The sequence below is a fragment of the Sipha flava genome, unplaced genomic scaffold (assembly GCF_003268045.1).
Source record: "Sipha flava isolate LNK unplaced genomic scaffold, YSA_version1 48_pilon_pilon, whole genome shotgun sequence".
In the NCBI taxonomy this organism is placed as follows: Eukaryota; Metazoa; Arthropoda; class Insecta; order Hemiptera; family Aphididae; genus Sipha; species Sipha flava.
In genome coordinates this window covers 719,026-745,218 of record NW_020273306.1, presented here as the reverse complement: position 1 = coordinate 745,218, position 26,193 = coordinate 719,026, and the positions used below count along the sequence as shown (strand labels likewise).

General features: G+C 27.9%; 4 protein-coding genes across 8 annotated transcripts in view; 1 reads left to right on the top strand and 3 right to left on the bottom strand.

The window, feature by feature from the left end:
• Positions 1-6,276, bottom strand: part of LOC112690129 (WD repeat-containing protein 47) — a 60,479-nt gene extending 54,203 nt beyond the window's left edge. The window contains exons 1-3 of one of the 2 annotated variants that reach the window (XM_025564060.1): positions 6,187-6,276; positions 1,110-2,597; positions 893-1,043 (exon numbers count right to left, since the gene is read on the bottom strand). In XM_025564060.1, coding sequence (XP_025419845.1) covers positions 893-1,043; positions 1,110-2,578 — 1,620 coding nt within the window. In that variant the 5' untranslated portion in view covers positions 2,579-2,597; positions 6,187-6,276. Of the gene's footprint in view, positions 1-892; positions 1,044-1,109; positions 2,598-3,404; positions 3,488-6,186 lie in introns of those variants that run through there. The other variant, XM_025564059.1, reaches the window with a different exon arrangement.
• A 326-nt stretch (positions 6,277-6,602) lies between these two features.
• LOC112690132 (tubulin-specific chaperone E) lies at positions 6,603-10,297 on the top strand. Of its 2 annotated transcripts, XM_025564069.1 has the most exons (11): positions 6,603-6,718; positions 6,825-7,116; positions 7,184-7,378; positions 7,442-7,630; positions 7,697-7,847; positions 7,912-8,036; positions 8,105-8,213; positions 8,265-8,396; positions 8,458-8,614; positions 8,674-8,891; positions 10,149-10,297. In XM_025564069.1, exons 2-11 carry the CDS (start codon positions 6,929-6,931, stop codon positions 10,239-10,241), a joined length of 1,557 nt encoding a protein of 518 aa, XP_025419854.1. In that variant the 5' UTR covers positions 6,603-6,718; positions 6,825-6,928; the 3' UTR covers positions 10,242-10,297. The 2 variants fall into 2 exon arrangements, with proteins under 2 accessions (XP_025419854.1, XP_025419853.1); XM_025564068.1 differs by having other exon boundaries at positions 6,603-7,116.
• Positions 10,298-10,350: 53 nt separating this feature from the next.
• On the bottom strand, positions 10,351-19,146 carry LOC112690131 (cleavage and polyadenylation specificity factor 73). Of its 3 annotated transcripts, XM_025564065.1 has the most exons (17): positions 19,038-19,146; positions 18,684-18,875; positions 16,430-16,519; positions 14,074-14,137; positions 13,923-14,020; positions 13,724-13,852; positions 13,043-13,310; positions 12,834-12,984; positions 12,588-12,763; positions 12,146-12,275; positions 11,552-11,727; positions 11,334-11,483; positions 11,141-11,249; positions 10,980-11,078; positions 10,750-10,889; positions 10,550-10,672; positions 10,351-10,491 (listed from the first exon to the last, which is right to left on the bottom strand). In XM_025564065.1, the coding sequence occupies exons 2-17, from the start codon at positions 18,779-18,781 to the stop codon at positions 10,393-10,395; spliced, it is 2,100 nt and encodes a 699-aa protein (XP_025419850.1). In that variant the 5' UTR covers positions 18,782-18,875; positions 19,038-19,146; the 3' UTR covers positions 10,351-10,392. The 3 variants fall into 3 exon arrangements, with proteins under 3 accessions (XP_025419850.1, XP_025419849.1, XP_025419851.1); XM_025564064.1 differs by having other exon boundaries at positions 10,750-11,078; XM_025564066.1 differs by lacking the exons at positions 18,684-18,875; positions 19,038-19,146 and adding an exon at positions 16,582-16,680 and having other exon boundaries at positions 10,393-10,491; positions 10,750-11,078.
• On the bottom strand, positions 14,731-16,423 carry LOC112690133 (general transcription factor 3C polypeptide 5). The gene is made up of 2 exons (XM_025564070.1): positions 15,546-16,423; positions 14,731-15,463 (listed from the first exon to the last, which is right to left on the bottom strand). Exons 1-2 carry the CDS (start codon positions 16,373-16,375, stop codon positions 14,767-14,769), a joined length of 1,527 nt encoding a protein of 508 aa, XP_025419855.1. The 5' UTR covers positions 16,376-16,423; the 3' UTR covers positions 14,731-14,766.
• Positions 19,147-26,193: the final 7,047 nt, after the last annotated feature.

Sequence of the window (26,193 nt, the reverse complement as noted above, 5' to 3'; positions counted from 1 at the left end):
CTTAACCAGTGGGTGGACCTCGCCCAATAAAAAAATATTAAGATTGAAAAAAATAAAAATATATTAACCTTGGGTGTAGAAGAATACACCTATATTACCACCTATAGAGATTTTAAAATATTCTAGAACCAATTATTAACAAAACTAATCGTTTATGTAAGTACTTTTTCTCATGGTATTTGTAATTTGCGATAAAAATAATGAATAAAAATAGCTAATATATTAATACAATCAATTACATTTTTAGTTATAACACAAAGATAATTTATCTGAATGCATAAAAATTCTAGAATAACATTGATTTAAATTTTAAACATAATATTATAATATTAAGGAATATTATGTTCTATAATCTGAAAGTAAAAATACGCAATTTTGATAAAAAAAAATTATTCAAAAACCAAAAATATTTTTTACTATATTTTATGAAAACTAATGGTCTTCGACATAAATTATTTCATTTCTTAACCATTACAAGAAAGGTTATTATGATTTATGATATATTTGTAAACATGGGTAATATTCTAAAGTATCTTCTTCTTTCGACTTTAAATGTTTCAAACCAATAAAATAATCTAATTCCACATATACAATATGCGATTCTTAATAAATTACCAACATCCTTATGATTACCCATAACTATTACCCATACATTTTTTTTATTTATTTCGCCATACAAAATAAATAAAAAACCCATAAGAAGATTGAACAAGAAAAATTTGTACAAATTAAATCATGTCACAAACTAGAAAAACTTTCTAATAGTATACCAATACCTATAGCAGCATTTAGTTAATTAAAAACACATAAAGAAGGTATTTATATTTTAACCTAACCTATTTAATAAATTGATTATTCCTAAAACTATTTAAAATAAATATTTATTTTTTACCTGCAGTGTTTCATTTAAATTATCATTCTCAGAAGTCCAATCTCCCTTACTACCATTTGTCACGTGTATCTTTGTGGGTATTGGAGGTTTTGCGGCACTATTTTTGGATAGCGTTGCAGGATCAAATTGAACAGTTGGACTAGATAATTCTCTAAAAACATAATTTACATTTTTAATAATTTTTGAGTTTTTAACTTATAACTTCTATATCCCAAACCTATTTTCATCTTGGAGCTTAGATTCTGTGCTACGAAGTTGCTGTATAAGTTCAAGACGTTCTATTTCTTGTTCTTGTAATGCGTCATGATATCTTTGTTTTTGGCGTTGATACTCTTTAAGTAAATCACACTGACTATTTTGCATATCAAAACTAGTGCTAGACTGGTTAATAGATAGAGATTGATATCGATCAGTCAACGAATCTCTCCTAGACGATCTGGTTGTATTCGACGTCGTTGTGGAATTTGAAGATCTTCCAGGTTCTGGAGACGACAATTCCGAAAAAAATTTTGTATTTTCTTTAACTGGAGTCAAAACTTCAGTTATGGACGGTAATTCACCGTTTATGCTATTAACAAAAACTTCACTTTCAAATAGTTTATCCACTGAACTAGTCATGGGTGTGTTACTCTTCAATCCTGTTAAATGAAAACTAGCAAAAGACGATTTTACCAGATTTGACGGTGTATTAAGTGTACCTATAGATGATATAAGAGACGAAGATGAAGTGGTTTGATCGAGATTCGGTAGTAAGGAACGGGACATAATATCCGCAGCAGATCGTGGTCTTGTAAATGGCATTGCAGAATGAGGGAATTGTTTTGGTTTAATAGGTGTGACAAGCATGTGTTCGGTCCAAGATGTTTCTAAAGACGGTCTCTCTAATTGTTCAAGTTCAACATTTAAAGTTTTTTGTTCGAAAGGTACAATAAACGTTTCCGCTGGAATGCTTTGAAGCCATGACATTAAACTAAGATCTGTATCTTTATATCCTTCCGAACCATTGAATATATGTGAAAAATTCAAAATATTTGGTCCAAAAGGTTGTTTGCTTCCAACTGCTTTTGATTTACAAAAATTACAACATGATTCATAAAGCATCCCTTTAATAATTAATTGAATAAGTCTATCGTTTATCGCATCTGGCATAACAGGTTTTTTGTCGCATGGTAAAAATTTCATTACAAGAGGATAAACTTGTTTAAAACATTGTACTCGTGCTGTACTAGGATTCCAATCTTTATACCCTAAATTGTCAGATAATCTTGGTAGTGTCAGCATTAAACATAAATTAGAATATTCTTCCTTAGTAGGACATACTTTTTCTAACTCGTTAAGAACTTTAACTACTTCTTCAACCGCAGTATCTACACTTCCAACTACAGAAGCTTCTGATTTCATACATATTAGCTCAGCATATTTATGTCTCAGGATACAATACCTGAATTTATTGGTAGGGAAGGTTGGTATCGCTTCCAGTGGTTGAATGAACTCAAGAACGTCATCCCATTGACCATCCAAAATAAGTTGACGAAGAAACAAAGCATCGTCTGAATAACTTCCATTTATAACACCAGTTTCACGTTCTACACTTAATTGAGAAATATGAAGTTCACGATTGTGCAAAAACTCCAAAGTTAATCGAATAATATCTTCTTCCCGCACAGAAATCTTTGCTGTTGGCATCACGTAACATATACGCAATCTAAAAAGAATATAACATCTTTATTTAGAAACAAAATTAAAATTTAATTCACCAAAAGTGAACAGGTTAAGGTAAAGAAACAAACAACACTGCCAGACATTTGTACAAAAATAGTAAAGGAGTGCCCTCACGACACTCCTTTCCTGTTAGTTTATTTTAGTACATCAACAAATGTACCCTTACTATAATTGACATGCGTTATGGTAATATTAAGATGCATATGATTAAAATGTACAATATTAATAATTAACATATTAAAACTTCGGATTTAAAAAACTTTCAATTTTACACACCTAAATGACTAAATTTTATTATATTTTTTAATCGAATTGAAAATAATTTTATACGTCAAAAGAAAATAATTTAAATTCGATATTAGCTACATGAACTGAAAACATAAAACGGTTACGATAAACTAAATAAAGTTTTCTAAAAATAAACTATATATACAAAAAGGAAACAAACGAACACTGCGCAAGTTTGTTTTTGTAGATTCTGTAATACATAGTCTTTAGACATTGAAAAATATAGAGTCGAGTTGTACTATGAAACTTCTTTTATTGTAGCGTAATTCAAAATGACATACAATGTTTCTCTGCGAAATAATGGATTAGTACTCACAATCTGTACTTATACATAGGTTATTCAATATAGGGAAGTTGTAGGTGAATAAAACAAAAAGCTTTTAAACGAATTGAAATGTCCAAACGCCCTTATATAATACATGTTAATATCAATAATTACATAGTTTTGGGAAATATAACATAATAGCAATTGTAATATAAGTAAGCATTTCGATTTACAAACCTTGAAATAAATTTTCCATGAACACTTTTTGACACACGATTAGAACAATTTATACTTGGTAACACCATTATAAATAAATTTGGAAAATTACATTTTTTTAAAAAAATACAAAAAACTAATATTATGTGTTCAGTCGTTGTCAGAAATCGAACTGAACTTATTTCTTTAAATGTCTAGTTTAAAACCTTCCTGTTTTATTTGTTAGGTACTAATTTATAAACAACTTATGTACAGGATGTACTATATAATGTACACATATGTAAGCGGAATTATTGTTTTAAAATCAATTAATACACAAAAAAAACTCGAGTGATAAATTATAACGATATTTCTTGCAAATATTTTATATTAAATTTTTTTTTTTGAATATGTTAATATAAATAAAATTTGACATTAAACCATACTTTCAGGAATAGTTTCAATTTTCACTAACAATTTTAAATATAGATATTATTATATTTTACTACACTAACTTAATTAATATCTATGATTTACTTTAATAACACTTAACATAAAAATACAAAATAAAATAGTCAAACTTCAAATATCAAGTAATAAATCATTGAATCACCCTATATATATATCTTCAACAGTAATAACTAATAACTAATAATTATATACATTTTTTAATATAACACCAGAAAAATGTAGGTAAACTGCATTATAACCTACTTATTACATTTCACTTATAATCACACACTATTATACATTAAGATATATACTATATAATTAAAAATACTGGTTTATAGTGAGTAAATAAATTATAACATAGACAAAATATTAAACTCATTATGAACACAGTGGTACCTAACTTATATTTGGAATAACCAGGGTTACAAGTAAGTTGGCTAGAATCAAAAGTCACATGTTTCAGAAATGAGTTTTTTAGAACTTGAAACTTTTAACTTAAAAAAAATTATTTAAATTACGAAAATCATATTTTTTTATGAAAGATTTATGTTTCTCAATATAAATTATACAATAATAATATATTTTAGTTTTATTTAATATTATGGTAACTTTACTCGTCCACTCATTGTTGTTTCCTGAAAAAAGTGATTTTTGGAAGATGGACATTTTGATTCTAGCCTACTCAAGTATGATCAAATATGTAATCTAGTTTTAAAGTAATGAAAATAAATAAATATTTTAACACAAATTTTACAATTTATTTATTTTCATTTTCTTTCAGAAAATACTTCTAAATATACTTCTTAAAAAAAAATCTTGTTCAAACATTTTATGATGGTTAACAATTGTGTATTGAAATAGTATTTTGAATAGTTAATTTGTTTCAAAATTTTTTAATTATATTAAACCATTATATTATTAAATAATACACCAGGATGGCCAAATTACGCTTTACGTCTTATTAACAAAACTAAAATTTACTTACTATTATTATGAATTTTTTTTTTAGCATACATTATTAAAAAAATATATATTTTATTATATAGAATGTAGATAAATAAAAAAAAATATTTCTTAGATCAAATTATAAAAATTATAAAATATATTTATAAATATTTTGGCTTTTGATATCATTGTAATTATGCATGTGGCTCATGAAAATATTCATGTTGGCCACTCCTATATTAAACAGTACCTTGGTTGCAAAATAACTGAATTGCTAAGATTGTACTATACAAAGTATATAAAAAAAAATCACCAAACTATAATATAATGCTTTAAAAATAATATTATTATAATAATATTATTATTATCTTTACTTTTTATTTTTTAAAACAAATATATTTCACTAAAAAATGTATTTTTATTTAATTTACATTTTAATAATATATTTTGTATTGTTATTTTATAGAAGAAATCACTGTAAAACATATATATATTTATTATATCTCTATTCTAGAAAACTATTTCCATGACTAATTTCAATATATATAATAAACACTAAACTAATATTACAAATTTAAATTGTTTACTAAACACAAAATATAAGTATATTATATACAATATCATATAATATCAAATTTAAGGTATATTTTGATTTAAAAGTGAATATATCTTTAAAAAAAAATTGAATTATTTTAAATAAATATTTGAATTAAGCATTACTCCAATTATAAAAATTATATAACAAATCCACGAGATATTGATAAAATAATGCAATTAGTCATTAAATTAAAAACTTCAAAAATTATAACTTAAAATGTATTAATTTGTTAAGTACCTTAATACATGTTAATTTTAAAATTCAAAATCTGATATTTATAAAATAACTATTTAGCACCCATTAGTGTCATTCATTATTTTTTTGAATTGAAGCATACATTAAATATTAACATATACAATAACAATTGTAATGGTTTTTACTACAATTTTTAAAATACATTAATAAGATATAAAATAATGCAAATATGTACATTTAGGTATATTATAAAATATACATTTTCTATAGTATTATAGGTAGGTAAGGTTAAATAAAACCATATAAAATAATAAAGGTACTTGTGTTTTATTCAATAAAATTAATCAGTTGTTAACATTGTTCTTGTACGCCGTTTTAAATACAATGATAATTATTTTTTTCAGATGCTATCGATAGTAATAATTTTCCAAAATATTAGTAACCTACACACCACCGATTCACCATAACAGCCATAGGTTTGGCGGGAAACAGATTAACAACATAAGTTTATAAGACAACACACGGTACAACGCAAAGAAAAACGATCCGATAACGTAATTATTATTATTAATCACATGCACGTTTCCACAAGAATATTATACAAACTACTATGAATGAACGAGAAACACATACCGTTCGTACGATAGATTTCAGACGAGCACAATCTATAGGTAATATGAGTATGTGTTGTGTGTGTCTGGTAAATGCCAGAGGTCAACAAACTGTCATCATCATCGTAATAATTATTATTTTAGTGTCGTCGTCGTCGTTGGTCAAGGCGGCGGTACAAGAACGTACGATCGAGATGAAACAGCGGACGCGATAATCGATCCCCGTAGGAAAACGTCTGTTGCCGTGTAGTCGTCGTCGCCGCGTCCGGTCGATTCGAAATCGTTAATCGTTATTTGTGATCCGCCGTCGGAACGCCTATACCGTACGCAACATTTGAATATTGTGATATATATAATCTATGTTGGATACAAAACCGAACGTCAACAAAACACTCGGACCACAGGTTATCACGCGTTTCAAGTCCGGATGTGATAAGAGAGCCATAGATAGAACATTGCTTGCCGTCCGAGACGCATCGGTGCGCTTACTCCGTCACAGGACACAACTGCGATTCGACTTCGTTGCTCCCGACAGAAATGCACTCTAGAACATAGTACGAATTTTTTTTTCTCTACTTGCCTTCTGTCCGAGACTTGTTCAGTCCCGTCATTCGTCTGTATTAACATTATTCTTTTATTCGATATCATCGCGGATTGCAGTCGCTGTGTCCACAGTTGGTCATCGCCGTTGGTTTTACTCAAATAATATCTCGAGAATACGCTCGTCGAACGTCGTCGTCCTCCGTCCTGGATAGGTTTCGACGATGGCTGATGGTAGAACCAAACCCTTGAGAGTTGGACGGCGCGTGTGCGTTGGCACTTATTTTGGGGTCGTTCGGTACGTAGGCCCTTTACCAAACACAGAATCTGAGTGGGTTGGAATCGAGTGGGACGATTCGTCCAGAGGTAAACACGATGGTGTTCATAACGGCATCAGATACTTTAAAGCCCTGTGAGTATTTTGTGTTTTAATGGTGATTTTAAAATTTAAGTCTACTAAATCATTGGTTTGGTTTTAGACATCTTAACGGAGCATCATTCGTGCGGATGGAAAAAGTTGTACCTTGTAATGTTAGTTTCATCAGTGCATTTAAAAATAAATATGGTCAAGATTGTGACCCCGGAATCAATCAAGAAATATCGGCATTAATGAAACAATCTAAGATTCCATTTTTTGAATTAGTTGGAATGCAAAAAATCAAAACGAAACAAGCGTTAGTCATAAACTTTTCGTTTAATTACTAAGTATTACTCCTATGAATTCTAATGTTATTTAGATGTTTTGAAAAGTTAACTCATGTAAGCCTTAGTCATCAGTGTATTACGGATGCTGGACTTCCAGAAGAAATTCAAAATTGTTGCCCAAATATTATTGATTTAGAACTTTGTAATAATTGTTTCGAAGATTGGGATACTATATCTCAAATTGCTCAACAATTAAAATATTTAACTAGTTTAAACTTAAGGTAAATGGTTTTAAGCTATATATTTTATTGATAACATCACTTGATGTTTATATTTATACATTTTAGCTTTAATACTATAGAGTTACCTCATGAACAAAATAAATTGTTGAAAGAATCTTTTAAATGCTTGAAGAAAATTATTTTAGGTAAGCTTAATTATAGCTGGTATGAAGTTATGACTTTATGTGAAGCATTTCCACAACTCGAAGTATTAGAGGTATTTTAATGCAGAAACCACTAATATAAAATATTTATAATTATATGAATAATTTTAATTTTAGATTCCAGAAAATAATATATCTCGACTTGAAACACCTTTAATAGTACTAGATAATCTCTTGTACTTAAACTTAGAAAATAACAATTTGTCATGGACTGAAGTTAACAAACTACGTTTTCTATCAAAGTAAAACAAATATTAATAATTTATTCTTAAAACTGTATTATATTTCTTAAATACCAAAAATGTATTAGATTAGAATCTTTAAACGTCAATCGCAATGGAATAAAAGATATTTTTATTGTACCATCATCATTTCTATCTCTTAAATATCTGATGATCAGTGATAATAACTTATTGCAAGTAAGCTACTTTCTTATCTATAAATATTTGTAATACAATTTTTGTTTTTAGTTTAAATCAGTGTGTGAACTTAATAAACTACCAACATTAAATTCATTAAGAATTCAAAATAACCCTTTACTCAAGGGAATGAGTGTAACCAATTACACTTTACAAATAGTAGCAAGAATTTCAAGCTTAACGGTAAAGCAAATTTATATTTTATTTAAATAATTTTATAATTATAAATTACTGTTTAATCAAGATGTTAAATGGAACCATGATAACTCTTAAAGAGAGACAAAATAATGAAAAAGATTTCTTAAAAGATTTAGATCTAATATGGCATAGAAAATTAAAAAGTCCAGAAGAAAAAGCAGAATTTTTGGCTGAACACCCAAGATATATGGAACTTATTGCTAGTAAATAATAAATTAATGTTTTTCAATTTCAGATATTTTAAATTTAATTTTTGATTTAGAATATGGCTCTGATTACTCAGAAGACCTTAATACATCAAATAAAATAAAGACAATAAAATTAAGAATTGTGAACTTTTGCAAAGAGTCAAGTACAGAAAAAGATGTAATAGTTAAAACACTACCAGTTTCTATGACTCTTCATCGTTTAAAAGAACTAGGAAAGCGTTTATTTGGATTGGGCAACAAACAACTTGAATTATCATATTATACAAAAGATGTAAATTAACTTTTCTGTATTTTAATTACTATAGTAGTACCTGTGCATATATTCTAATATTTTATTCATTTCAGTAGTATTTCTAACCTATTTATTGATTTACTTCCTAATAATCAGAATAACATCTTATAGACCAGGGGTGAACAACTGGCAGCCCGCAAGCCTTTCTTATTTGGCCCGTACTATATTTTCAAGTTACATCATACAATTTTAAAATTTATGGTCTATACTCTATCTTATTGATATAATAATTGTTATCTTGTATTAAACATTGTTAAATGTCATATGTATGTACACATAACATAGCTGTTTGTACCGAACTATTTAACTATAACAGTTTCTTTGTATCATTTGCATCGTGCTATAGTGTGTGTTGAATTTATTATTTCGGTCTATATAAATGCTAATTAAAATTCATATTTTGAATAATCTTTTATTTTCCTATGCTTTGATCTGCTAGATTTTAATTTTCTAAAAATTGGTCCTCTAGTAACTTTGAGTTTCTCATCCTTATTATAAACCAACAATTTCTAACAATGTTTTGTTCACGCATCTCCATAACAAAAAAAATTTAATTGCTTCTCTCATAAATAAATAAAACGACATTTTTTTATTATTTTAATAAAAGCAAATTACTGTCAATTTAAAAATAAATATAAATAATAGTATAATATACAATACAAATATTTGAAGGCAAAACCCAATTTATTATTCATAATAAAATTTTTCAAATTAACATTACATCATAACTATCAGTTAAATATGTGAATAATGTTAATGACATTTAGAGTCCTGAGGTATGACATGTTGCACTGCTCATACAAACTTATTAATTTTTCTTATTATTCTTGAGACTATTTATTACTATTGATATAGTATTTTATCAAATTATTAGTATATTATTTTGAACTACTGATAAAAAAATTGTATTGTTATTATGATTAATTTTCAAGTTTTCAAAAAATGCATTTTTTTTTTTTTTAACATATATGAGAAACAAATATTATAAATACTAAAAAAATTGAACATACATTTAATTTTTGCTACAATACCAATCCCCAAATTATTCACCCTAGTATCCTTGAAACACTGATTCCATTCAAGGGAGTACCGTTCAGGAAACACTGAACAACAGGACAGCTTATTATGTAGTAGTGTAGAAAGAAATTTTAAAATATTTTTTTTGGTGTAACTGCATGATATCTAACGATTTTACTCATATAGAATTTAATTTTATACTATTAAAATTATTTTCAGAATCCAGATGTTGAATATTCCATGGATAACTTAAACCAAACATTTGATTACTATTCTGTTGAAGATGGAAACACAATTTTAATTAAGTGGTAAATAATAAACCTAGTGTACAACCCTAATTTTTAATAAATTATTTATTACCAATTTTTTTTTCACTCACTGCAATTTTATACATATTTTTTTTTATTTATAAAATAAAATATTTGATACATAAAAATGTGTTTATTAAAAACTATTTTACAAATTAAGTACTTAGGTTATTAATAGGTGTCACTGTGTTATGCAGTCGAGATACAGCAGCTTGTACCATTCTTTGTAATACCTCATCTTCACATGTTACTTCCTATAAGAAAAATATATTTATATTCTAATGCCAAATTAAATAATAAAATAAAACATACCAAATTTTTTAAATTTATATTAGCTTTTTTCCCATCAACAGCTACAAATAATTTTTCACCCCTAAATATTTTAGGCACGGACTCTTCTCCAAACATTTCTTGTAAAATTTCTATTAAACACTCCTGTAAATAATTTATTATATTATTATAAAATGTAAATGACTGAATGAAAAAACATTAATTGGATTTTTAAATTTTACTTTAAAGTGCATATGATCATATTTAGTAAATGGCACTGATGACACATTTTTCATATCCCCGTGATCCATTGCTTGAATTTTCATCAACACTTGAACAACAATATCTGCATACATATCATTTTCTGGTGTAGTAGTCCATTCTAAAGTAGCAAAATTTTTATCCACAGAGATATCCACTGAATTTAATACTCTTAACTTTTTGTTTGGAATAATCATTTCAGGTACACTACCAGTCAAATGGGACAACATATTTTGTAGTAAAACAAATGATCCTGTGAATCTATGGAGTTGTTTTTGTTGAATTTCACTTAATAACATGTCAGAATATCCTTGATAATAAAAAAAGTTAACATTTATGATTAATAAATAATAAATAAAATAATTATTTTACTTGGAATGTCTTCAGCTGCAAAAATATGATAGCTGAAATTTTTTTTTAATAAAACTCCACTTAAAACATTATCTTCTAATGGTTTCTCCACAGCTATTTCTCCCATTACCTTTATATATTAAACATTAAACGGATTAATTGAATTATTAATATATATTTTTAAAAAAATAAATATATTTATATATGTATATACTTTAGCTGTTTTTTCACCAGTAAAATAAAAATCTACTCCGACTGTATTCCGAGGGTTATATACTTTAATATCTTCAGAATTTTCTTCGTATTCTCTAACTAATGCAGACTTCAATCTTAACATTTCATTTTGTTCTCCGTGAACCAAAACCTAAAGAATGAAAGAAAAAAAAGGTACTACTATTTTTTTTATCCTATATCCTGATTAATGCTACTTACAATATGAGGAGGTTTTAATATATTGATAAATTCTCGAGTTTGTTGATAATCTGTATGTGCTGAAAACGAAATATAATCCACAGACATTTTCAGAGGTAATTTTTGTCCAGTCATTGTTGTGATATCTTCAGGTTCAGATAAAATAGCCTTTGCTAGTGTCCCTTGTACCACATAACCTAAAATTTTAACAGTATTAAATATTAAATTATAAAATAATTAAAAATTAGTAAATGGTTAATACTCTTAAACTAATATATTTATAAATAAATTGTTTATACATATAAATAAATAAATAAATGCTTAGTCTGGAGTATTATTATATTTGTAAAATATGACTGGTTTCAAATTAAAAATTCATCGTCAGGTATATACAAAATAAACATGATTCATATTTATTCTTATTTTTTATATTAAGTAGTAATTTTATTGACTTAGAATATACTTGACGATGAATTTTTAATTTAAAATTGATCATATTTTACAAATACAACAATAATCCAGGCTAAGCATTTATTTATTTCTAAATATAAACTATTTGTTTATTTATTCATACAATAATTAAATATTAGATAACGTTTTTTGTTTTAAATTTACCAGGAATAATAACTCCATTTTTACTATCTGTACACCACATTTCAAAAAGTTCTCTAGACAGTCCACTCTCCATAACACCTGGTGATGCCATTACAACACAAGGACCAATATCTTCAAAATGATCAATACTCTACATTTATGATTAATATTAAATGTTAGTAAATAATTTCCATCACTTAATTTTAAATAAACAGTTGTAAATATATAACTTAGAAAATAAAAATAGAATATTACTGAAATTAATTCATTAAAAAAAAAAAATAGTTAATGAATTGCAACAATTTACACTTTTTTTTTTACGTTAAATTAATTGAACTATAATATTTTGGCTAAAAAAAAGTTGTACCTACTGTTCAATTTTAAAGATTAATACTAAAATGTTTTCTTTAAATATGTTTAAAATGTATAACTATATTATTTATAGTATCATATATTAACATACTTTAAGGTTAGTTATATGTTTAAAAACAAAAGGATTATTAACAGCAATTTGTCGTTTGATTCGATCATTCATAGCATTAATATAAGTTTGATACACAGCCATACATTTTTTAGCCAATGATGATGCATAATAAATAGGAATATCATGAAGTTCTGGGTGAAGACCCCAATATTCATCTAAAATTATATTACATTAAAATATAATAAATATTTAAGATATAAGCTTACAGTAATAAAATTCTCTTACCTAAAATCAATAATAATTCTTGAGCTCGTCCTAATGCAAAAACTGGAATGAGACATCTTCCACCTCGATTAACTATATCATGAACAAGCATAGTAAATCGACGTTCACGTTCTTCACGTTTTTCATGAATATGGGTTCCATAAGTAGACTCCTATTAATACAGTAAATAATTTAGTAAAACAACTTAATGACATTTAATAGTTATTTACTGTAATAAGAATTTCAGGTCTTGTAGGCGGTATTTCAGCTGCCATTAAATGTCTATCTTCTTGTCTAGAGAAGTCTCCAGTATATAAAACTTTAACTCCAGCAATTTCAATCATGAACATTGCAGCACCTAATACGTGACCCGCATTATATGCACAAAAGCGAATTCCTCCTACATCTTTTTCTTCGTGAAAATTAATAGTTTCTATGCGATCCATGCTCTTTTCTAAGTCAGCTTCAGTATAAAGCATTTGTTCAGTCCCAATGTTACTAAATTTATCACAATAAATAAAAATAAGCTAATGCATAAATATGACTAATAAAATTAATTTTAATGTATGTAGTATAATCTGTACCTATATTGATACAATATTTCAATACAACACTAAATTTGAAGTAAGAATAAAAATATATATCAGTTTTGATTTTCAAAAATAGAATTTAACTATTTTTACTATATTATACCAAATAATTAATATTAAATAATATTATTATTTGTAGATATAAATCAAAGGTTATTTTTGCTTTTAAAATATATTAGAAAAGTTATTTAAAAACCTAATAAATTCTACTAAATAAAAAAAAATTATTAAGCTATATTAAAATAATTATTACCAAAAAAAAAAAAAATAATATATTACTTGAAAGCCAATAATATTATTTATAATTATATAATTAATTACCTGACTTTAATGTAATCTGACAATAACCATCTGTATATAGCTTTAGTTGCATGAGTCATGTAACATTTTCCTTTAAATTTAGTCTTGAGTAAAAACCAAGGCAATGCTCCACTATGATCCAAATGAAAACTAGGATAATATAATAATATTTATTGAAGATTTTCATACTTTCTATTAATCTCACTATATTTTTATTTACTGAGTAATTAGAAGTAAATCTATTTCATTAGCTTCAATAAGGTCAACAAATGGCAAAGCATCTAAACCTTGAAGACCTGGATGAATTCCACAATCAAGCTAAAAAATAATAAAATTAGATATAAATATAAAAATGTATAAAGAAAACTTACCATGATTTTTTTGCCTTTGAACTCCATTACTATACATGATCTACCAACCTCTTGGCCAGCACCACTAAAAATAAAATGAAAGTCCGTAAAATTTAATCTATTAGCTTAATAAAAAATGAAATACCAATATTAAATGCATATAATTATTTATTGTTAGATGAATACTTGAACGTTTAATATAACACATATATTTTGATAAGTCTAATTGAAATATTTTCTTATTTAAAAAAAACTACATTTGAGTTTATATTCTTAACATATTATCTTTGCAGTTAAAATTGTCTAGTTCATTATTCTGAATTTCATCTAAAGATGAAAAATAATTTATATAAACTAAATTTAAACCATTTTAAATAAAATAATTTAACTAACAATCAATATTAAAAATATATTTCTGACATACAAAAATATTAAGCAATCATAAAACTATTAAATACATTACATTAAACTAATCATATTAGTAATAAAAATTGGAATATCATTTCATAAAATATTTAGTAAAAATAGCAAACACATTAAATAAAAACTGTTGTAAATACAAAATCAAAAAAAAAAAAAAAAATTGAGAATAGTAATCTAAATAATTGGAAAAACAATATCTTAAATAAAAATTAAAAATGAATACATTTTTTTAATCAACAGTTCATAATAATAAATTATTAGCATACAGTTAGATACAATTATATAAAACTATTAAATATCTAAACTATCCAATTTAAAATCTACATCATCTTCTTCATCACTGCAAGGATTAGAATTTGAAACATCTGTTTTATTACGGTTATCTGAAAAAATTATTTTAGCAAGTTCATCACGGTCAAGTTTAGTAGCCCATTCTTCATATGTATCTTTAACTGTGTCACTTTCCATAACAAACTCATCATTTTCATTCTCATTATGGTTATCTTTATCAATTCCTCCTTCTAATTGTCTTGTTATTTGTTGTCTAGTATAATCTAAATTGTCTTCTTCCATGTAATCACTATATAACTTAATATGTTCATTACCACATAAAGGTAAATCTCCAGTTAAATATTTCTGCCATGCTCTTTCTAAATACTCATACATAACATTTCGTATATCATCTATAAACTCCTTCTTAAGCCAACCTGCGTGTTTACTACATGTAGCAGATAGAGATGCATTTTTAACCATGTCTTGAACTTCAGGTAAATGAATATCACATAATTGATAGTTGGTAACAATTGATAAAGGAAAAGAATTAGGAGAAAAATAAAACTGTTTTTCAGTCATACTGGGATTATAATCTTCTATTTTGAATTTGACATTTTTGGGATTTGATGGATTGTGATCATCTAACCAATGATTACGAATTTCAACCACTTGATAAATATAGTTAGATGGATCAGTGTGGTAATTATAACCATGCCTGTAAATAAAAATGAAAATATATGGTATTTAATTCTCAAACTTAAAAATTAAAATTAAATTAAAAAAACAAAGTTATTTACCTAACCCACATACGTCGAAATGGTCCAGTAGTAGTAAAATATCCAGTGGTTGGTAATAAGTATTTCATCTTTTCTTTATTGATAACTTTAGCAAAATGAAATAATGCTGGCTTAACCCAGATAGGCCTCTTTTCAAAAAGTCTGTCCATCAATCTTTTTTCGTCAGGTGAAAACATCTTGACAGTTAAACAATACTTTAATAAATCTAGTGGCATAGGCGGCAAGTCATCATCTTCAAAACGATTATTTTTAGTAAAATTACGTACATAAGGTCTTAATCGATGTTTTTTAGATAATGTATCTAATTTTTTAAGATTTAGAAGATCATAAAAATCTGACTGCGGTTCATTGAATTTACTAAGCTTGCTAGGTAGCAATGCCAAAGGTACATCTTTTTCCAAAGCCCATTCTATATCTAATAATTTCTTTGAACGCCATAGTTCAGAACAATTTGGCTGGGATGGAAAGTATGCAAAATCTACAATGCTCGTAAATGAAAATGTTTTTTGAACGAATCCAATAATTTTAGCAGGTAATACTTCTATAAAAACTTTTTCACCAGTTTTTTTATTAACTTTATATTTCTTTTTGACAGAAATCAATAACGAACGTTCATAGTTTTTATTTCCTGCAAGCGGTGGTCCAAATTCTGATTTAACTAAATTAACATTTAATGAAGCATCTGGAATCTCAAATGCATGAGCAATTTCATCAATACCACCCAGATTATCAATAGCTCGTTCACCATTATTTACAATACCAGGATATATTACACAGTTTAAAGGTTTTAGTGTAAAAGGATTAACAGTTGCAGTTTCTTCAGTTTCCATAATTCAAAATAATGAACTTAAAATAAATAATAGATAATTATTTTAATATCTTACAGAGGTTTTATAGTAAGTTTGTCATTTTCTTCTTCGGATATCTGAATCTCCGCTGCTTTCTTGTCTTGATTAGACAACATATTTCCTAAACTAAACCAAATAAAAACGCATTAAAATAAATAATTATATAATTATAACATTTATGATTTAACTGTATTGTAAAAAATCTTTATTGCATCGTATAATTGAGAGGTAAACGTCTTATATTATTGTTGTACCTATATAATTCAATATTTTGAATTAAATCTAATTCTAAAATGTTTGAGGTTATATTTATTTTATTCCTACCGGTAAGACGGTAACCACTATCGTAACCCGTTATACACGAGTGGATCAAAACCACCCTGATCCATGCACATTATTATCAATTCAATTTCGGTTGATGCTCTTATCATTTTGCTATATTATCTATATTACTGTATTATGTACAAAAAATAATTAAAAATAGCAAAAACTGTTGCCATAAATGTAACAAAAATAAATATTTGCTAACCCTTTCATAAAAATAGAATTATACTATTTATTTGATCATTTGATTTATTATTTAATATCAAAATTTGATTTACTTATGAACTCAGGTAAATGCATTAAATATATTTCGAAAAAGTATTATTTATCTGAGCATTTGAATAATTAGTACATATTTTTCAGAACATTGACTTTCAAGCCCAAATAGTAATTGAAATGTGTTTTTACATTGTACACTTTTTTCGTGAACCCCTCATACAAACTAATATTTAGTAGTAGATATCAATATTTTCATGAAGAAATAAACATAAAACGAGTAAATTTCAAAGTACCTATCTAAATCTTGTTATTTTTGTCATTAGAATCAATTAGATACAAAATGTTAGTGTAACTTGTATCCACTTACAACAAATCAAGGAACTGGTTCATCACTAGTGCCACCACCATTGTATAATACAGATATATATTATATACAAAATTTTATAACAATATATTATAACGTCTATAATATTATTTATTATTCATATAATCTGTGATTATATCACACAACAATAACAATTATTTTTTGTACAAATAGAGATGTGTCGTTCATGAACAAACTAGTTCAATTGAACTATTCGCCCAAGTGACCGGTTTCGTACTAGTTCACTTTTGTTGAACGACTCGTTCACCATTCACCGTTCACTTTGTACGAGCTAGTACCTTAATTGTTTATGAACGATTCATCGATACGGAGTAATAATTATTGAACTAGTTCGTTCATGAACAATTCTTTGATACGGAGAACGTATTCATACGAACGAATCGTCAAATATATGAATGATGAACTATTTCAATTTAGTGAACGATGAACGACTGAACTATTTTTTTTTCCCCCGTCTGTCAGGGATCAATAAATATTTATCAGTGCAATATATGAGTGTAATACATTAGTACATTTACGTAATACTTTAATACTAATTTTAGAAAATTCTATGTATTTACTGCAGTGAACATCTTATAATATATCAATCTTTATGTATTAAATTAAACTTATTTTAAAAGAAAAAATAATTATTTTTTGTTTTGAAAAATAAAAATCTTTGCGTTTTAAAATTAATTTCGTTATGTATTGATTTAAACAAATAAAACTTATTATGTTTGGTTTGAAAAAACCATAAAACTCACTTACTTCCAATAATAGTTATTCTAATAATATTCTGCACGTCATCGTTGTGAGCTCGATACCGCTGATAAAGTCCTATATTTTTTTTTTTAAATTTAAAACTCTAACATAATTTTTCACAAAATATTTCAGACGAACGCAACGATACATGATTTTACTGTGACATACCGAAACAGACTAAATATCTTTAACATTACACGATTTTAGTAAAAACTGACCTTTTTTTTTTCCATCACATTTTCTGTAAAGAATATTGTAGCATCTAATCCCTACACATGTACACAACACACATTACACATTACACGTTCGAGTTAAAATCGTATAAACACATTATTTCACTTTATAAATATTATTACATTAAAGCAGACAATCCTATTTTTGAATTATTTCGATTTATTTTGTTTTATCAATAGTATACTATATGAGTAGGTAAAAATAAAAGTTAAAAGAAAAACAGATGGTATTTTTTTTTATAAAATTATTTTTCATTTTTTAAAATAAAAATATAGGTCACGTAAAACCGTAACTAAATGACTTGCCATTCATCCTTTTATAGATGAATGACAAGTCTTTTACGGTTTTAGCGTTATATTCATTCATTTCGTCCAACGAAATGTTTACCGACTTTGGAAGATAAACTTCGATATTAGGACATTATTGAGCAGGGCCAACAAGACCTGCCCGTGATGAGTCTCCGTTTCCCAAATTCTTAAAAACATTTATCTCTTGTTCATTTCCAATTTCCCGACACTCTTCCTAATAACTTACGCCTCGGCAATTAACCGAGATTTCAGAGAAGAAGAAGAAGCCATACTGAGAAAAAAATGAAAAAAAAAAAATCGTTAGTTTTCAATTTTTATTTCATACATATCCATGTGTGTATGTGTGTGTATGTGTATAATTATAATTTGTACATGTTTTGTGTACACATGAAAAAAATATAAATATATTTGTATAAAATAAATAAGTACTCACGAAAATTAGTAAGTTATGCGTTGGTGGTGGTTGTTGTTTTTGTTGATGCTGGTGTTGCGTGGAGTAGTCGAAAAGATGTAGTAGCTTATGATGACTCTGGATTGCAACTAACCGATCCAGACGAGTGGAGTCCAGTCTTGGACTCCTGCTCTCGTCTCCCCCACCACTCGGTTGTAGGGTTTTTTAGAAAATAAAAATGATCTTATACTTTTTTCAGTAAAAATAACATGTGTGTAGATATTATAACGATGCGACGTACGGCGACCCGTGTTTTCACCACATGATGATAACGTTATACATTTTCCATCAATACCGACCTTAAAATTCGTTTAGAATTTTTCAAGATTACACTCACATGATATATATATTTTTAAAAATGAATACACACACCTGTGCTATATTTTCGTACTACTAGCTTTTATTTACAGAACAAGCAGTTATTACTATTGATAATAACAATAATTGTACAGACTAAAATATATAATATTATACGTTATCCTTTCATTGCTTATCTGTGTTATTTTATTATAACATATATATATATATATAAATATGATTACATGATGCATGTAATTGCGGTTATACTTATTATTTTTTTTTAATTTTAATATTCTGCTAGCAATGAATTTATACATACATATATACATATATATATATGTATAGGGCCCAGTGGCGTAGCTAGGATTTTTTGAAGGGGGGGTGTTAATTATAATTATTAAATATTATATATAATACGTACAAACTAAAACTTTTATTTTACTTAATTAATATGTATACATGTCTGTAATAGAGATGTAATGTATATTCGAATTCGGATAGCTTTACCATAAATCATTCGAATATTTTACTATACGAATATCAGTATTCGATGCTACAATACCTATTATTATTAAACGTTTTGTGTTGCACGAAAACGTAAACGAATAATTTTCGTCACGTATTGTCGCAATCGCGATAATGTTAACCTGTATATATGTAATTAGTATTGTGCATTATTTTATATTTCATATTGTATTATCGATTTACCTATATTCCAATAATAATGTAATATATGATACGGCTCAAGGGGGGGTGTCATATCTACCAAACATCCCCCTTGTATACGCCACTGGCCCATAATCTACAGATGTTACATAATCACGCCGGTCTCCACATGCGTATATATAGATTGACTAGAATGTAATCGCTGAAAATTTTTTCATGAAATAATCGTAGGTGATAGTCTTAAACAATCGAATATCGAATAAAAGAGAGTTGGATTATAATACTGATTTTTTTTTTTAGAACATATCTACTGATATCAATAAAATGTAGATACTGAAATATTTATTTTTAGGCTTTTTCTAAACAGTTTAAGTAGTTTAAAAATTAATTAATCAAATAATTTATAAATATATACAGAACAATTTTAAGGGTCAGATTATTTAAAACTAATTTTTGAATCCATGCATGTCGATTTGTAAAGGACTAGTGTGTCCAGTTGTCCAGAACTCCCTAAAATTATTCAAAAATGCTTTGGACGTGAAAAATATTATAAATATTATAGTATATTAAAATAAATTTGGACCTTCCCTCCCCCAGAAATTTATTTTCAGTTACGTCATTGTTAGTACCTATGAATCTATGATACCAATTCGCCCCCTCCTTAAATGAGCTACAGATCCGCTACTGCTGCCCCCCCCCATCCAAAATTGTTCACCGAGAAAAATTCTGAAAATGGTCGTACAAATTCATACAAATTACGTACTAATTATAAACATGAAAAAAATCACACATTTCTGGATGGAAGGGGCAGGGTAATGTACCTACGTTAACACGATGCGTAGTACTTGTCATTAGTACTTGTCACTCGCACTCGCTCATTGCTTGAGCGTTCACACGACTTTCGCATTCGCAGTCGCACTAGGTGTTAGGTATTAGTAGATAGTAACATAATATGATAATGATAATGATATTAAATATATTATATATATTAAATTGTAAAATTAATATTAAATAAGATTATAATTCCTAAAATAGGAATTAGAAGTAAATAATATATTATTAATTATTATAATATAAAAAATTAATCGTCAAGATCAATTAAGTCGTGAAGAAGAGGTGCGTTACCCCAGCACCCGCACTTTCGAAATCATGAATTGTAATCAAGCAGTATTATGTACTTTATTTTGTACAACCAAAATTAAATTTTGTACAACCCCCGAACCTCCCCGAAATTCAATTTCATTTTACGGGTGCTGCGGTAACGTTACACCAGCACCCGGATCAACTAATTTTCTCAAATTTCAACTTTAAACCGTTAACTTTAACGACGTTCCATTCACTCGCACTCCCGATTTTACAAATACCATTGATTATAAATACTAGTATTTATAATCAATGCTAATACTAAGCGCTATTTTTTTCTGTTTATACGCAATGTGCAAGTGCGAGTGACAAGTACTAATGACAAGTACTACGCATCGTGAAACCCGGCATTATTTTGTTGTACAATAATATTATGTAGACACATCAAAGTACGAATTCATAGAATTGGGGTCCAGTAATGACAATTATTTAGAGCACATGATTACATGAACAATGGACATAATTTATATATAAATATTGAATTTAAGGCGGTCGAATGATGATGGAGAACGATCAATTTCTGTGTAGGTACAGCGTAATGCGTATTGTAATATTGCTATTTTCTTATCGACAGTTATGTATTTCTGTATTTTAGTATTTATAAACCATATACCGCGCAGGTGCAATAATAACCAGTTTAGACCTATGGTGCGTTATCTCTGGTTCTAATATTCTTGTAAATGCTCTTTCGACGTTCATAATACCACAGAACAATAGTAATACGGGCATGAGACTTCCCCGTATGGGCCATACTATGAAATTTTAAATAATTCTCACCTCCCATGCATATTATGTAGGTAATGTATGTCTATATACATAATAAATTGTCATTGTTCATAATTAATAATGAATGCTATGTAAAACTATTTTAGAACCAATTTTTGCAAGTAAATATACAAATTAAATATCTTATTTAGTTATTTATTTTATATTGAATGATAAAATTGTGGATTAGTTATTACTAGGGCTCGGAAGTTGATGCATTTTGCATTTTTTTTTTCAAACTTTTTAGAAGATGCTATCCTGGCCACAAATGTGTTTCATTAGGATGTGAATCCAAATAACTAATTTTTATTTTGCATTTTTTGATGTTCATTACTTTTTAAGTCATTTATTAACATGTTTAGGTAATTTTTTCACATTTTTAGTCATTTTTACTAATTACAAACTTTCCTATGTCCTGCATCATTCTTGAATACACTCCGTGAATTAACCTTTGGTTGCTTAAAAGGTACTTCACTAGAACACTCGCAAACCATGCCATCTTTTCGTAGTTGTTCAGCAGGTATTTCACGTTTAGAAACCTGCTGCGTAGATTATCGTAAGCCAGTCATGGCAATTAGAAGTTTTTTATAATTATCTTCCTCCTATCGGCTTGCGAAATTAAGTCCGTGGAAGACTGCACAATTGCGACTTGATTGTCGATTTGAACACCAATGTCCGAAATGTTCCTCTTATCGGTTTGCGAAGAAAAGTTACGTCGACGAAATTTCGGTTCGACTACGTCCGTTTAAGTGGACGCGTTAAGGTACGTTTTCTCTGCATGCGTCTAGACGCAGTAATTTTTGTATTTTTGATCAAATTACATTCATCGAAATTCAATCATAGTGCTTACGACCGTGATCTAATACACACGTAGGTTTCATCACCTTCATCATGATGCAACGACAATTAATTTTGAATAATAACCTTATGATTTGCGAGATTCTCAAACAAGAGGCAGCATTTGAAGATGAATTACTTTTAAGGATTATTGATTTTTCTTTAAAATGAATATCTTTATGCTTAGGGTGAGCACTGTCAAAAATTTCCTTATTTTTTTGGACATATTCAATTAAAATTTCGTCCTCAGTTGAGGAAAAAAACAAATTTTTTCGACATTATCAAACTTTTGACGCAAGAGGTCCGTACGCGACACTAGTCCAGACTAATACTGCGTCCGGACGCACTGCGACATTTACCGACGCGCTGCGTTAAACGCAAGTAGGAAAACAGTCACAACTAAAATGCATGTACCTACCTAGTAACAATGCGTCTGACGCTGCGTTTGGACGCTGCGTCTGGACGCTGCAGGGAAAACGTACCTTTACGTCTCTCAATCTTCGCTTCCATCGGGGCGATGTTGGTGACATCATCCGCCGAGGCAGCAATGGTGGCATGCGTTTTTCCGACGGTGGTCGACGCAAAGATCACGTCTGGTGACCAGGTGGCTCGCTGCCGTCGACGTGGTCCGCAATTCTTCGTTTACGCACCAGTAATAGATAGAGTAACGGGGGCCTGGTCGGCCACCCCCGTACCCTAGTGGTCGCTCGATGACAACCAAAGTGGGCCCGCTACATTGGTTCCGGTTTTGACACCGGAACCACCCACTTCTGCCGACCTCTGGGGTTCCGAAGCTCCTGAGGTGGTAACAATACTCGACTGATAGTAACTCATATTGTGGTTTTTTTAAGTGATTTCCTTCACTACATTTTAACCCTACTGCCAGGGGGTTTTTGATCAAGGTTTTCCTTCCTCTAGGACGGCTGCTCCCCGAGGCTGAAGAGCCCGCCCTACCCTTTGTTGAAAACCGCTTTGTCAGCCCACAGTTCGTCGACTTGTCCAACATGGGAGACCCTGTTGGTAGTAAACTATCGTTGGTATAGCTCTCGGAACTGTTGAGGGACGCAAGCCCCTTGCGTCCTCGTGAGGAGGTAAGTTAAGTTGTCACGCTAAATGTGAAGCCTACCCAGCTCTACGAACGAGGCTGAGAAAGACAATATATTTTTTTTTCTATACCTCTATAAAGGGTAACCACAAGAGAGGCGTTTCATGAATTTATTACGGAATATATTTATAATCTATTTAGATAATTTATTAGAAAGAGATTTTATTACGTACAAACTTCACTGGCTTTGATTTATAAATGTTAAAATATTTTAACTCGTGCTAAATCCGATATCAAATCATTAAAGACTTGAATTAATTGAAGTTCTTAAATTAATTTTTGATTTATTAAATAATAACATAAATTAATATAAATAATAAAAATATAATATAAAATAAAATATTAATAAATAATAATATAAATCATTTAATATGAATTCTTATTGTATATAAAATGTTCAGATTGTATTTTTTCTAAATAAAATAAAAACTTATTAAAATTATATTATAGCTTTAACTATTTATGTATAATCACAGAATATATTCTGTGAAATATATTTTATGCTGTAATAATGTAACAAATAATCTATAATTTTTAAATAAAAATATAAGCCAATGCTTACTACTCGCAAAATCAAAATTAGCAGTTATCAGAGTATAATCATATATGACTATATATGTACCCGGGTATCCCCCGAAATGTAGTAAACGGGAATTCTAAAATGTAAGTCTAAAAGTGAGGGTTTCTTATTTTAACTGTTATTGTATAGGTTGAATGTTATATATACTAATATATCCGGAAAAAAATAAATTATATTTCATAATATCATATCAAAACTGGCATTTATAACTCAATTAGATTTTTTGCCGCCAACTCTATGTCCCTCAATTTCTCTCGATCTTGTATAATTTCCTTCCATTCTTTTACCCCTACAGTTTTAAGATCCTTTTCTATTAAGTCAAGCCATCTCTTCCTTGGTCTGCCTCGAGGTCTCTTCCCTTCTGTTTGCCATTCTATCACTGCCCTAATAGTTTCTTCTTCGCTTCTTCTCATTATGTGCCCAAACCACTGTAATCTTTGTCCTTTTATATAATTTTTCATAATAGAAATACTAAAACTAAATTTTATTGTAAAAACTTATTATGATAAAATATAAGCTAAAATTGACTACAAAAGTACAAATCATAATTAATTATAACAGTCTAAGAAAAATATACTATATTCAAGGAAAACATTTTCAAGGGACTAATTACCACATTATTGAATAAAAAAATGTATTTATATTTATTTAACTATTTTTCCATTATAATTTATTAAATATACCTACATGTTTTGTTAATATAAAGCCCCAAAGTATCGTAGGCACTCTCTTAAATACAGGTCTCCACACGCTTATGAATATATTTTACTAGAATGAAACAAGTTATAGAAAAAAAAATTGTATTTGGCAAATGTCAATAATTTATTTAAAAATAAGGTTTATTAAACTTAAAGTAAGTTTTTCAAAAATTACAAAAAAAATTGTTTATCTTCTTTTGACCCTAAAATACATCCTAAAATGTTATTAAAAATTATTATTTTATTAAATATTTCATAATATAGGCTTAAAAGCGTTGGAAAACAGTTAAAAAACCTTACCTGGTAGAAATATCTGTTTGACGGATGTCTGCATGACTATCTCCAATGACTGGCGAATCCGCTATTTCAAAATTCGACAAATCGACCACTAAAGCGTTATGGGGAAAATAGTTAACTGACAAATTAAAATCGCTTAAACTTGAAACTTTAAAGTATTAATGAAACTTATGATGGCTTCGAGAAATATTAGAAGGAATTTGTATGTTTTCACTCTCGACTCCGCTGTTGGAGTGACAAATATTTCGTATGAACTATTGTTAGTTGAAAAATGTAATTTAAAATGTCATGGAAACGCGTTATGGTTAATAGAATAAAAATTATAATAATTATCTAATAAATTATAAATTATGTAATTTTTTTCAATGTTTTCAACATACCAACCAAAAACTAAAAAATTTTTATTGTTATTTTAAATTCAAATGAGTAAATTTTTTGAAAAATAAATGTACCAGCAACTAAATCTTCTGATAAGAACCGTACGAGAGTTTACGATAATGTTGATACTCAATTGCAGAGGTGGTTCCAGGGGGGTTTCAGGGGGGTCATACCCTCCCACAAGGAAAAACATCTATAATAGATCCTTCGTGTTTATTTAAAAATTAAAATTAGCGTAAATTGCGTTTTTAGTTTTTTTTCAATTAGATTTTTTCTTGCAATAAAAATTGTATACAATATATTATATTTATTTACATTTAAACTACATCACCACTTGCTCATAAAATCATAATTTTCATCCATCTTCTA

Excerpts from the sequence above, each read along its gene's own strand:
- LOC112690133 (XM_025564070.1), bottom strand. The coding sequence starts at position 16,375 with ATGGAAACTGAAGAAACTGCAACTGTTAATCCTTTTACACTAAAACCT. Across the intron at positions 15,464-15,545 it reads TTTCGACGTATGTGGGTTAG|GCATGGTTATAATTACCACA; the intron begins GTAAATAACTTT and ends TTTTATTTACAG.
- LOC112690131 (XM_025564064.1), bottom strand. The coding sequence starts at position 18,781 with ATGTTTTTAAGAATTTGGGAAACGGAGACTCATCACGGGCAGGTCTTG. Across the intron at positions 13,311-13,723 it reads TCAGATTACATTAAAGTCAG|TAACATTGGGACTGAACAAA; the intron begins GTAATTAATTAT and ends TGATAAATTTAG. Across the intron at positions 11,079-11,140 it reads TGCAGCTGAAGACATTCCAA|GATATTCTGACATGTTATTA; the intron begins GTAAAATAATTA and ends TTTATTATCAAG.
- LOC112690132 (XM_025564069.1), top strand. The coding sequence starts at position 6,929 with ATGGCTGATGGTAGAACCAAACCCTTGAGAGTTGGACGGCGCGTGTGC. Across the intron at positions 7,848-7,911 it reads CACAACTCGAAGTATTAGAG|ATTCCAGAAAATAATATATC; the intron begins GTATTTTAATGC and ends TTTTAATTTTAG. Across the intron at positions 8,615-8,673 it reads ATATATGGAACTTATTGCTA|AATATGGCTCTGATTACTCA; the intron begins GTAAATAATAAA and ends TTTTTGATTTAG.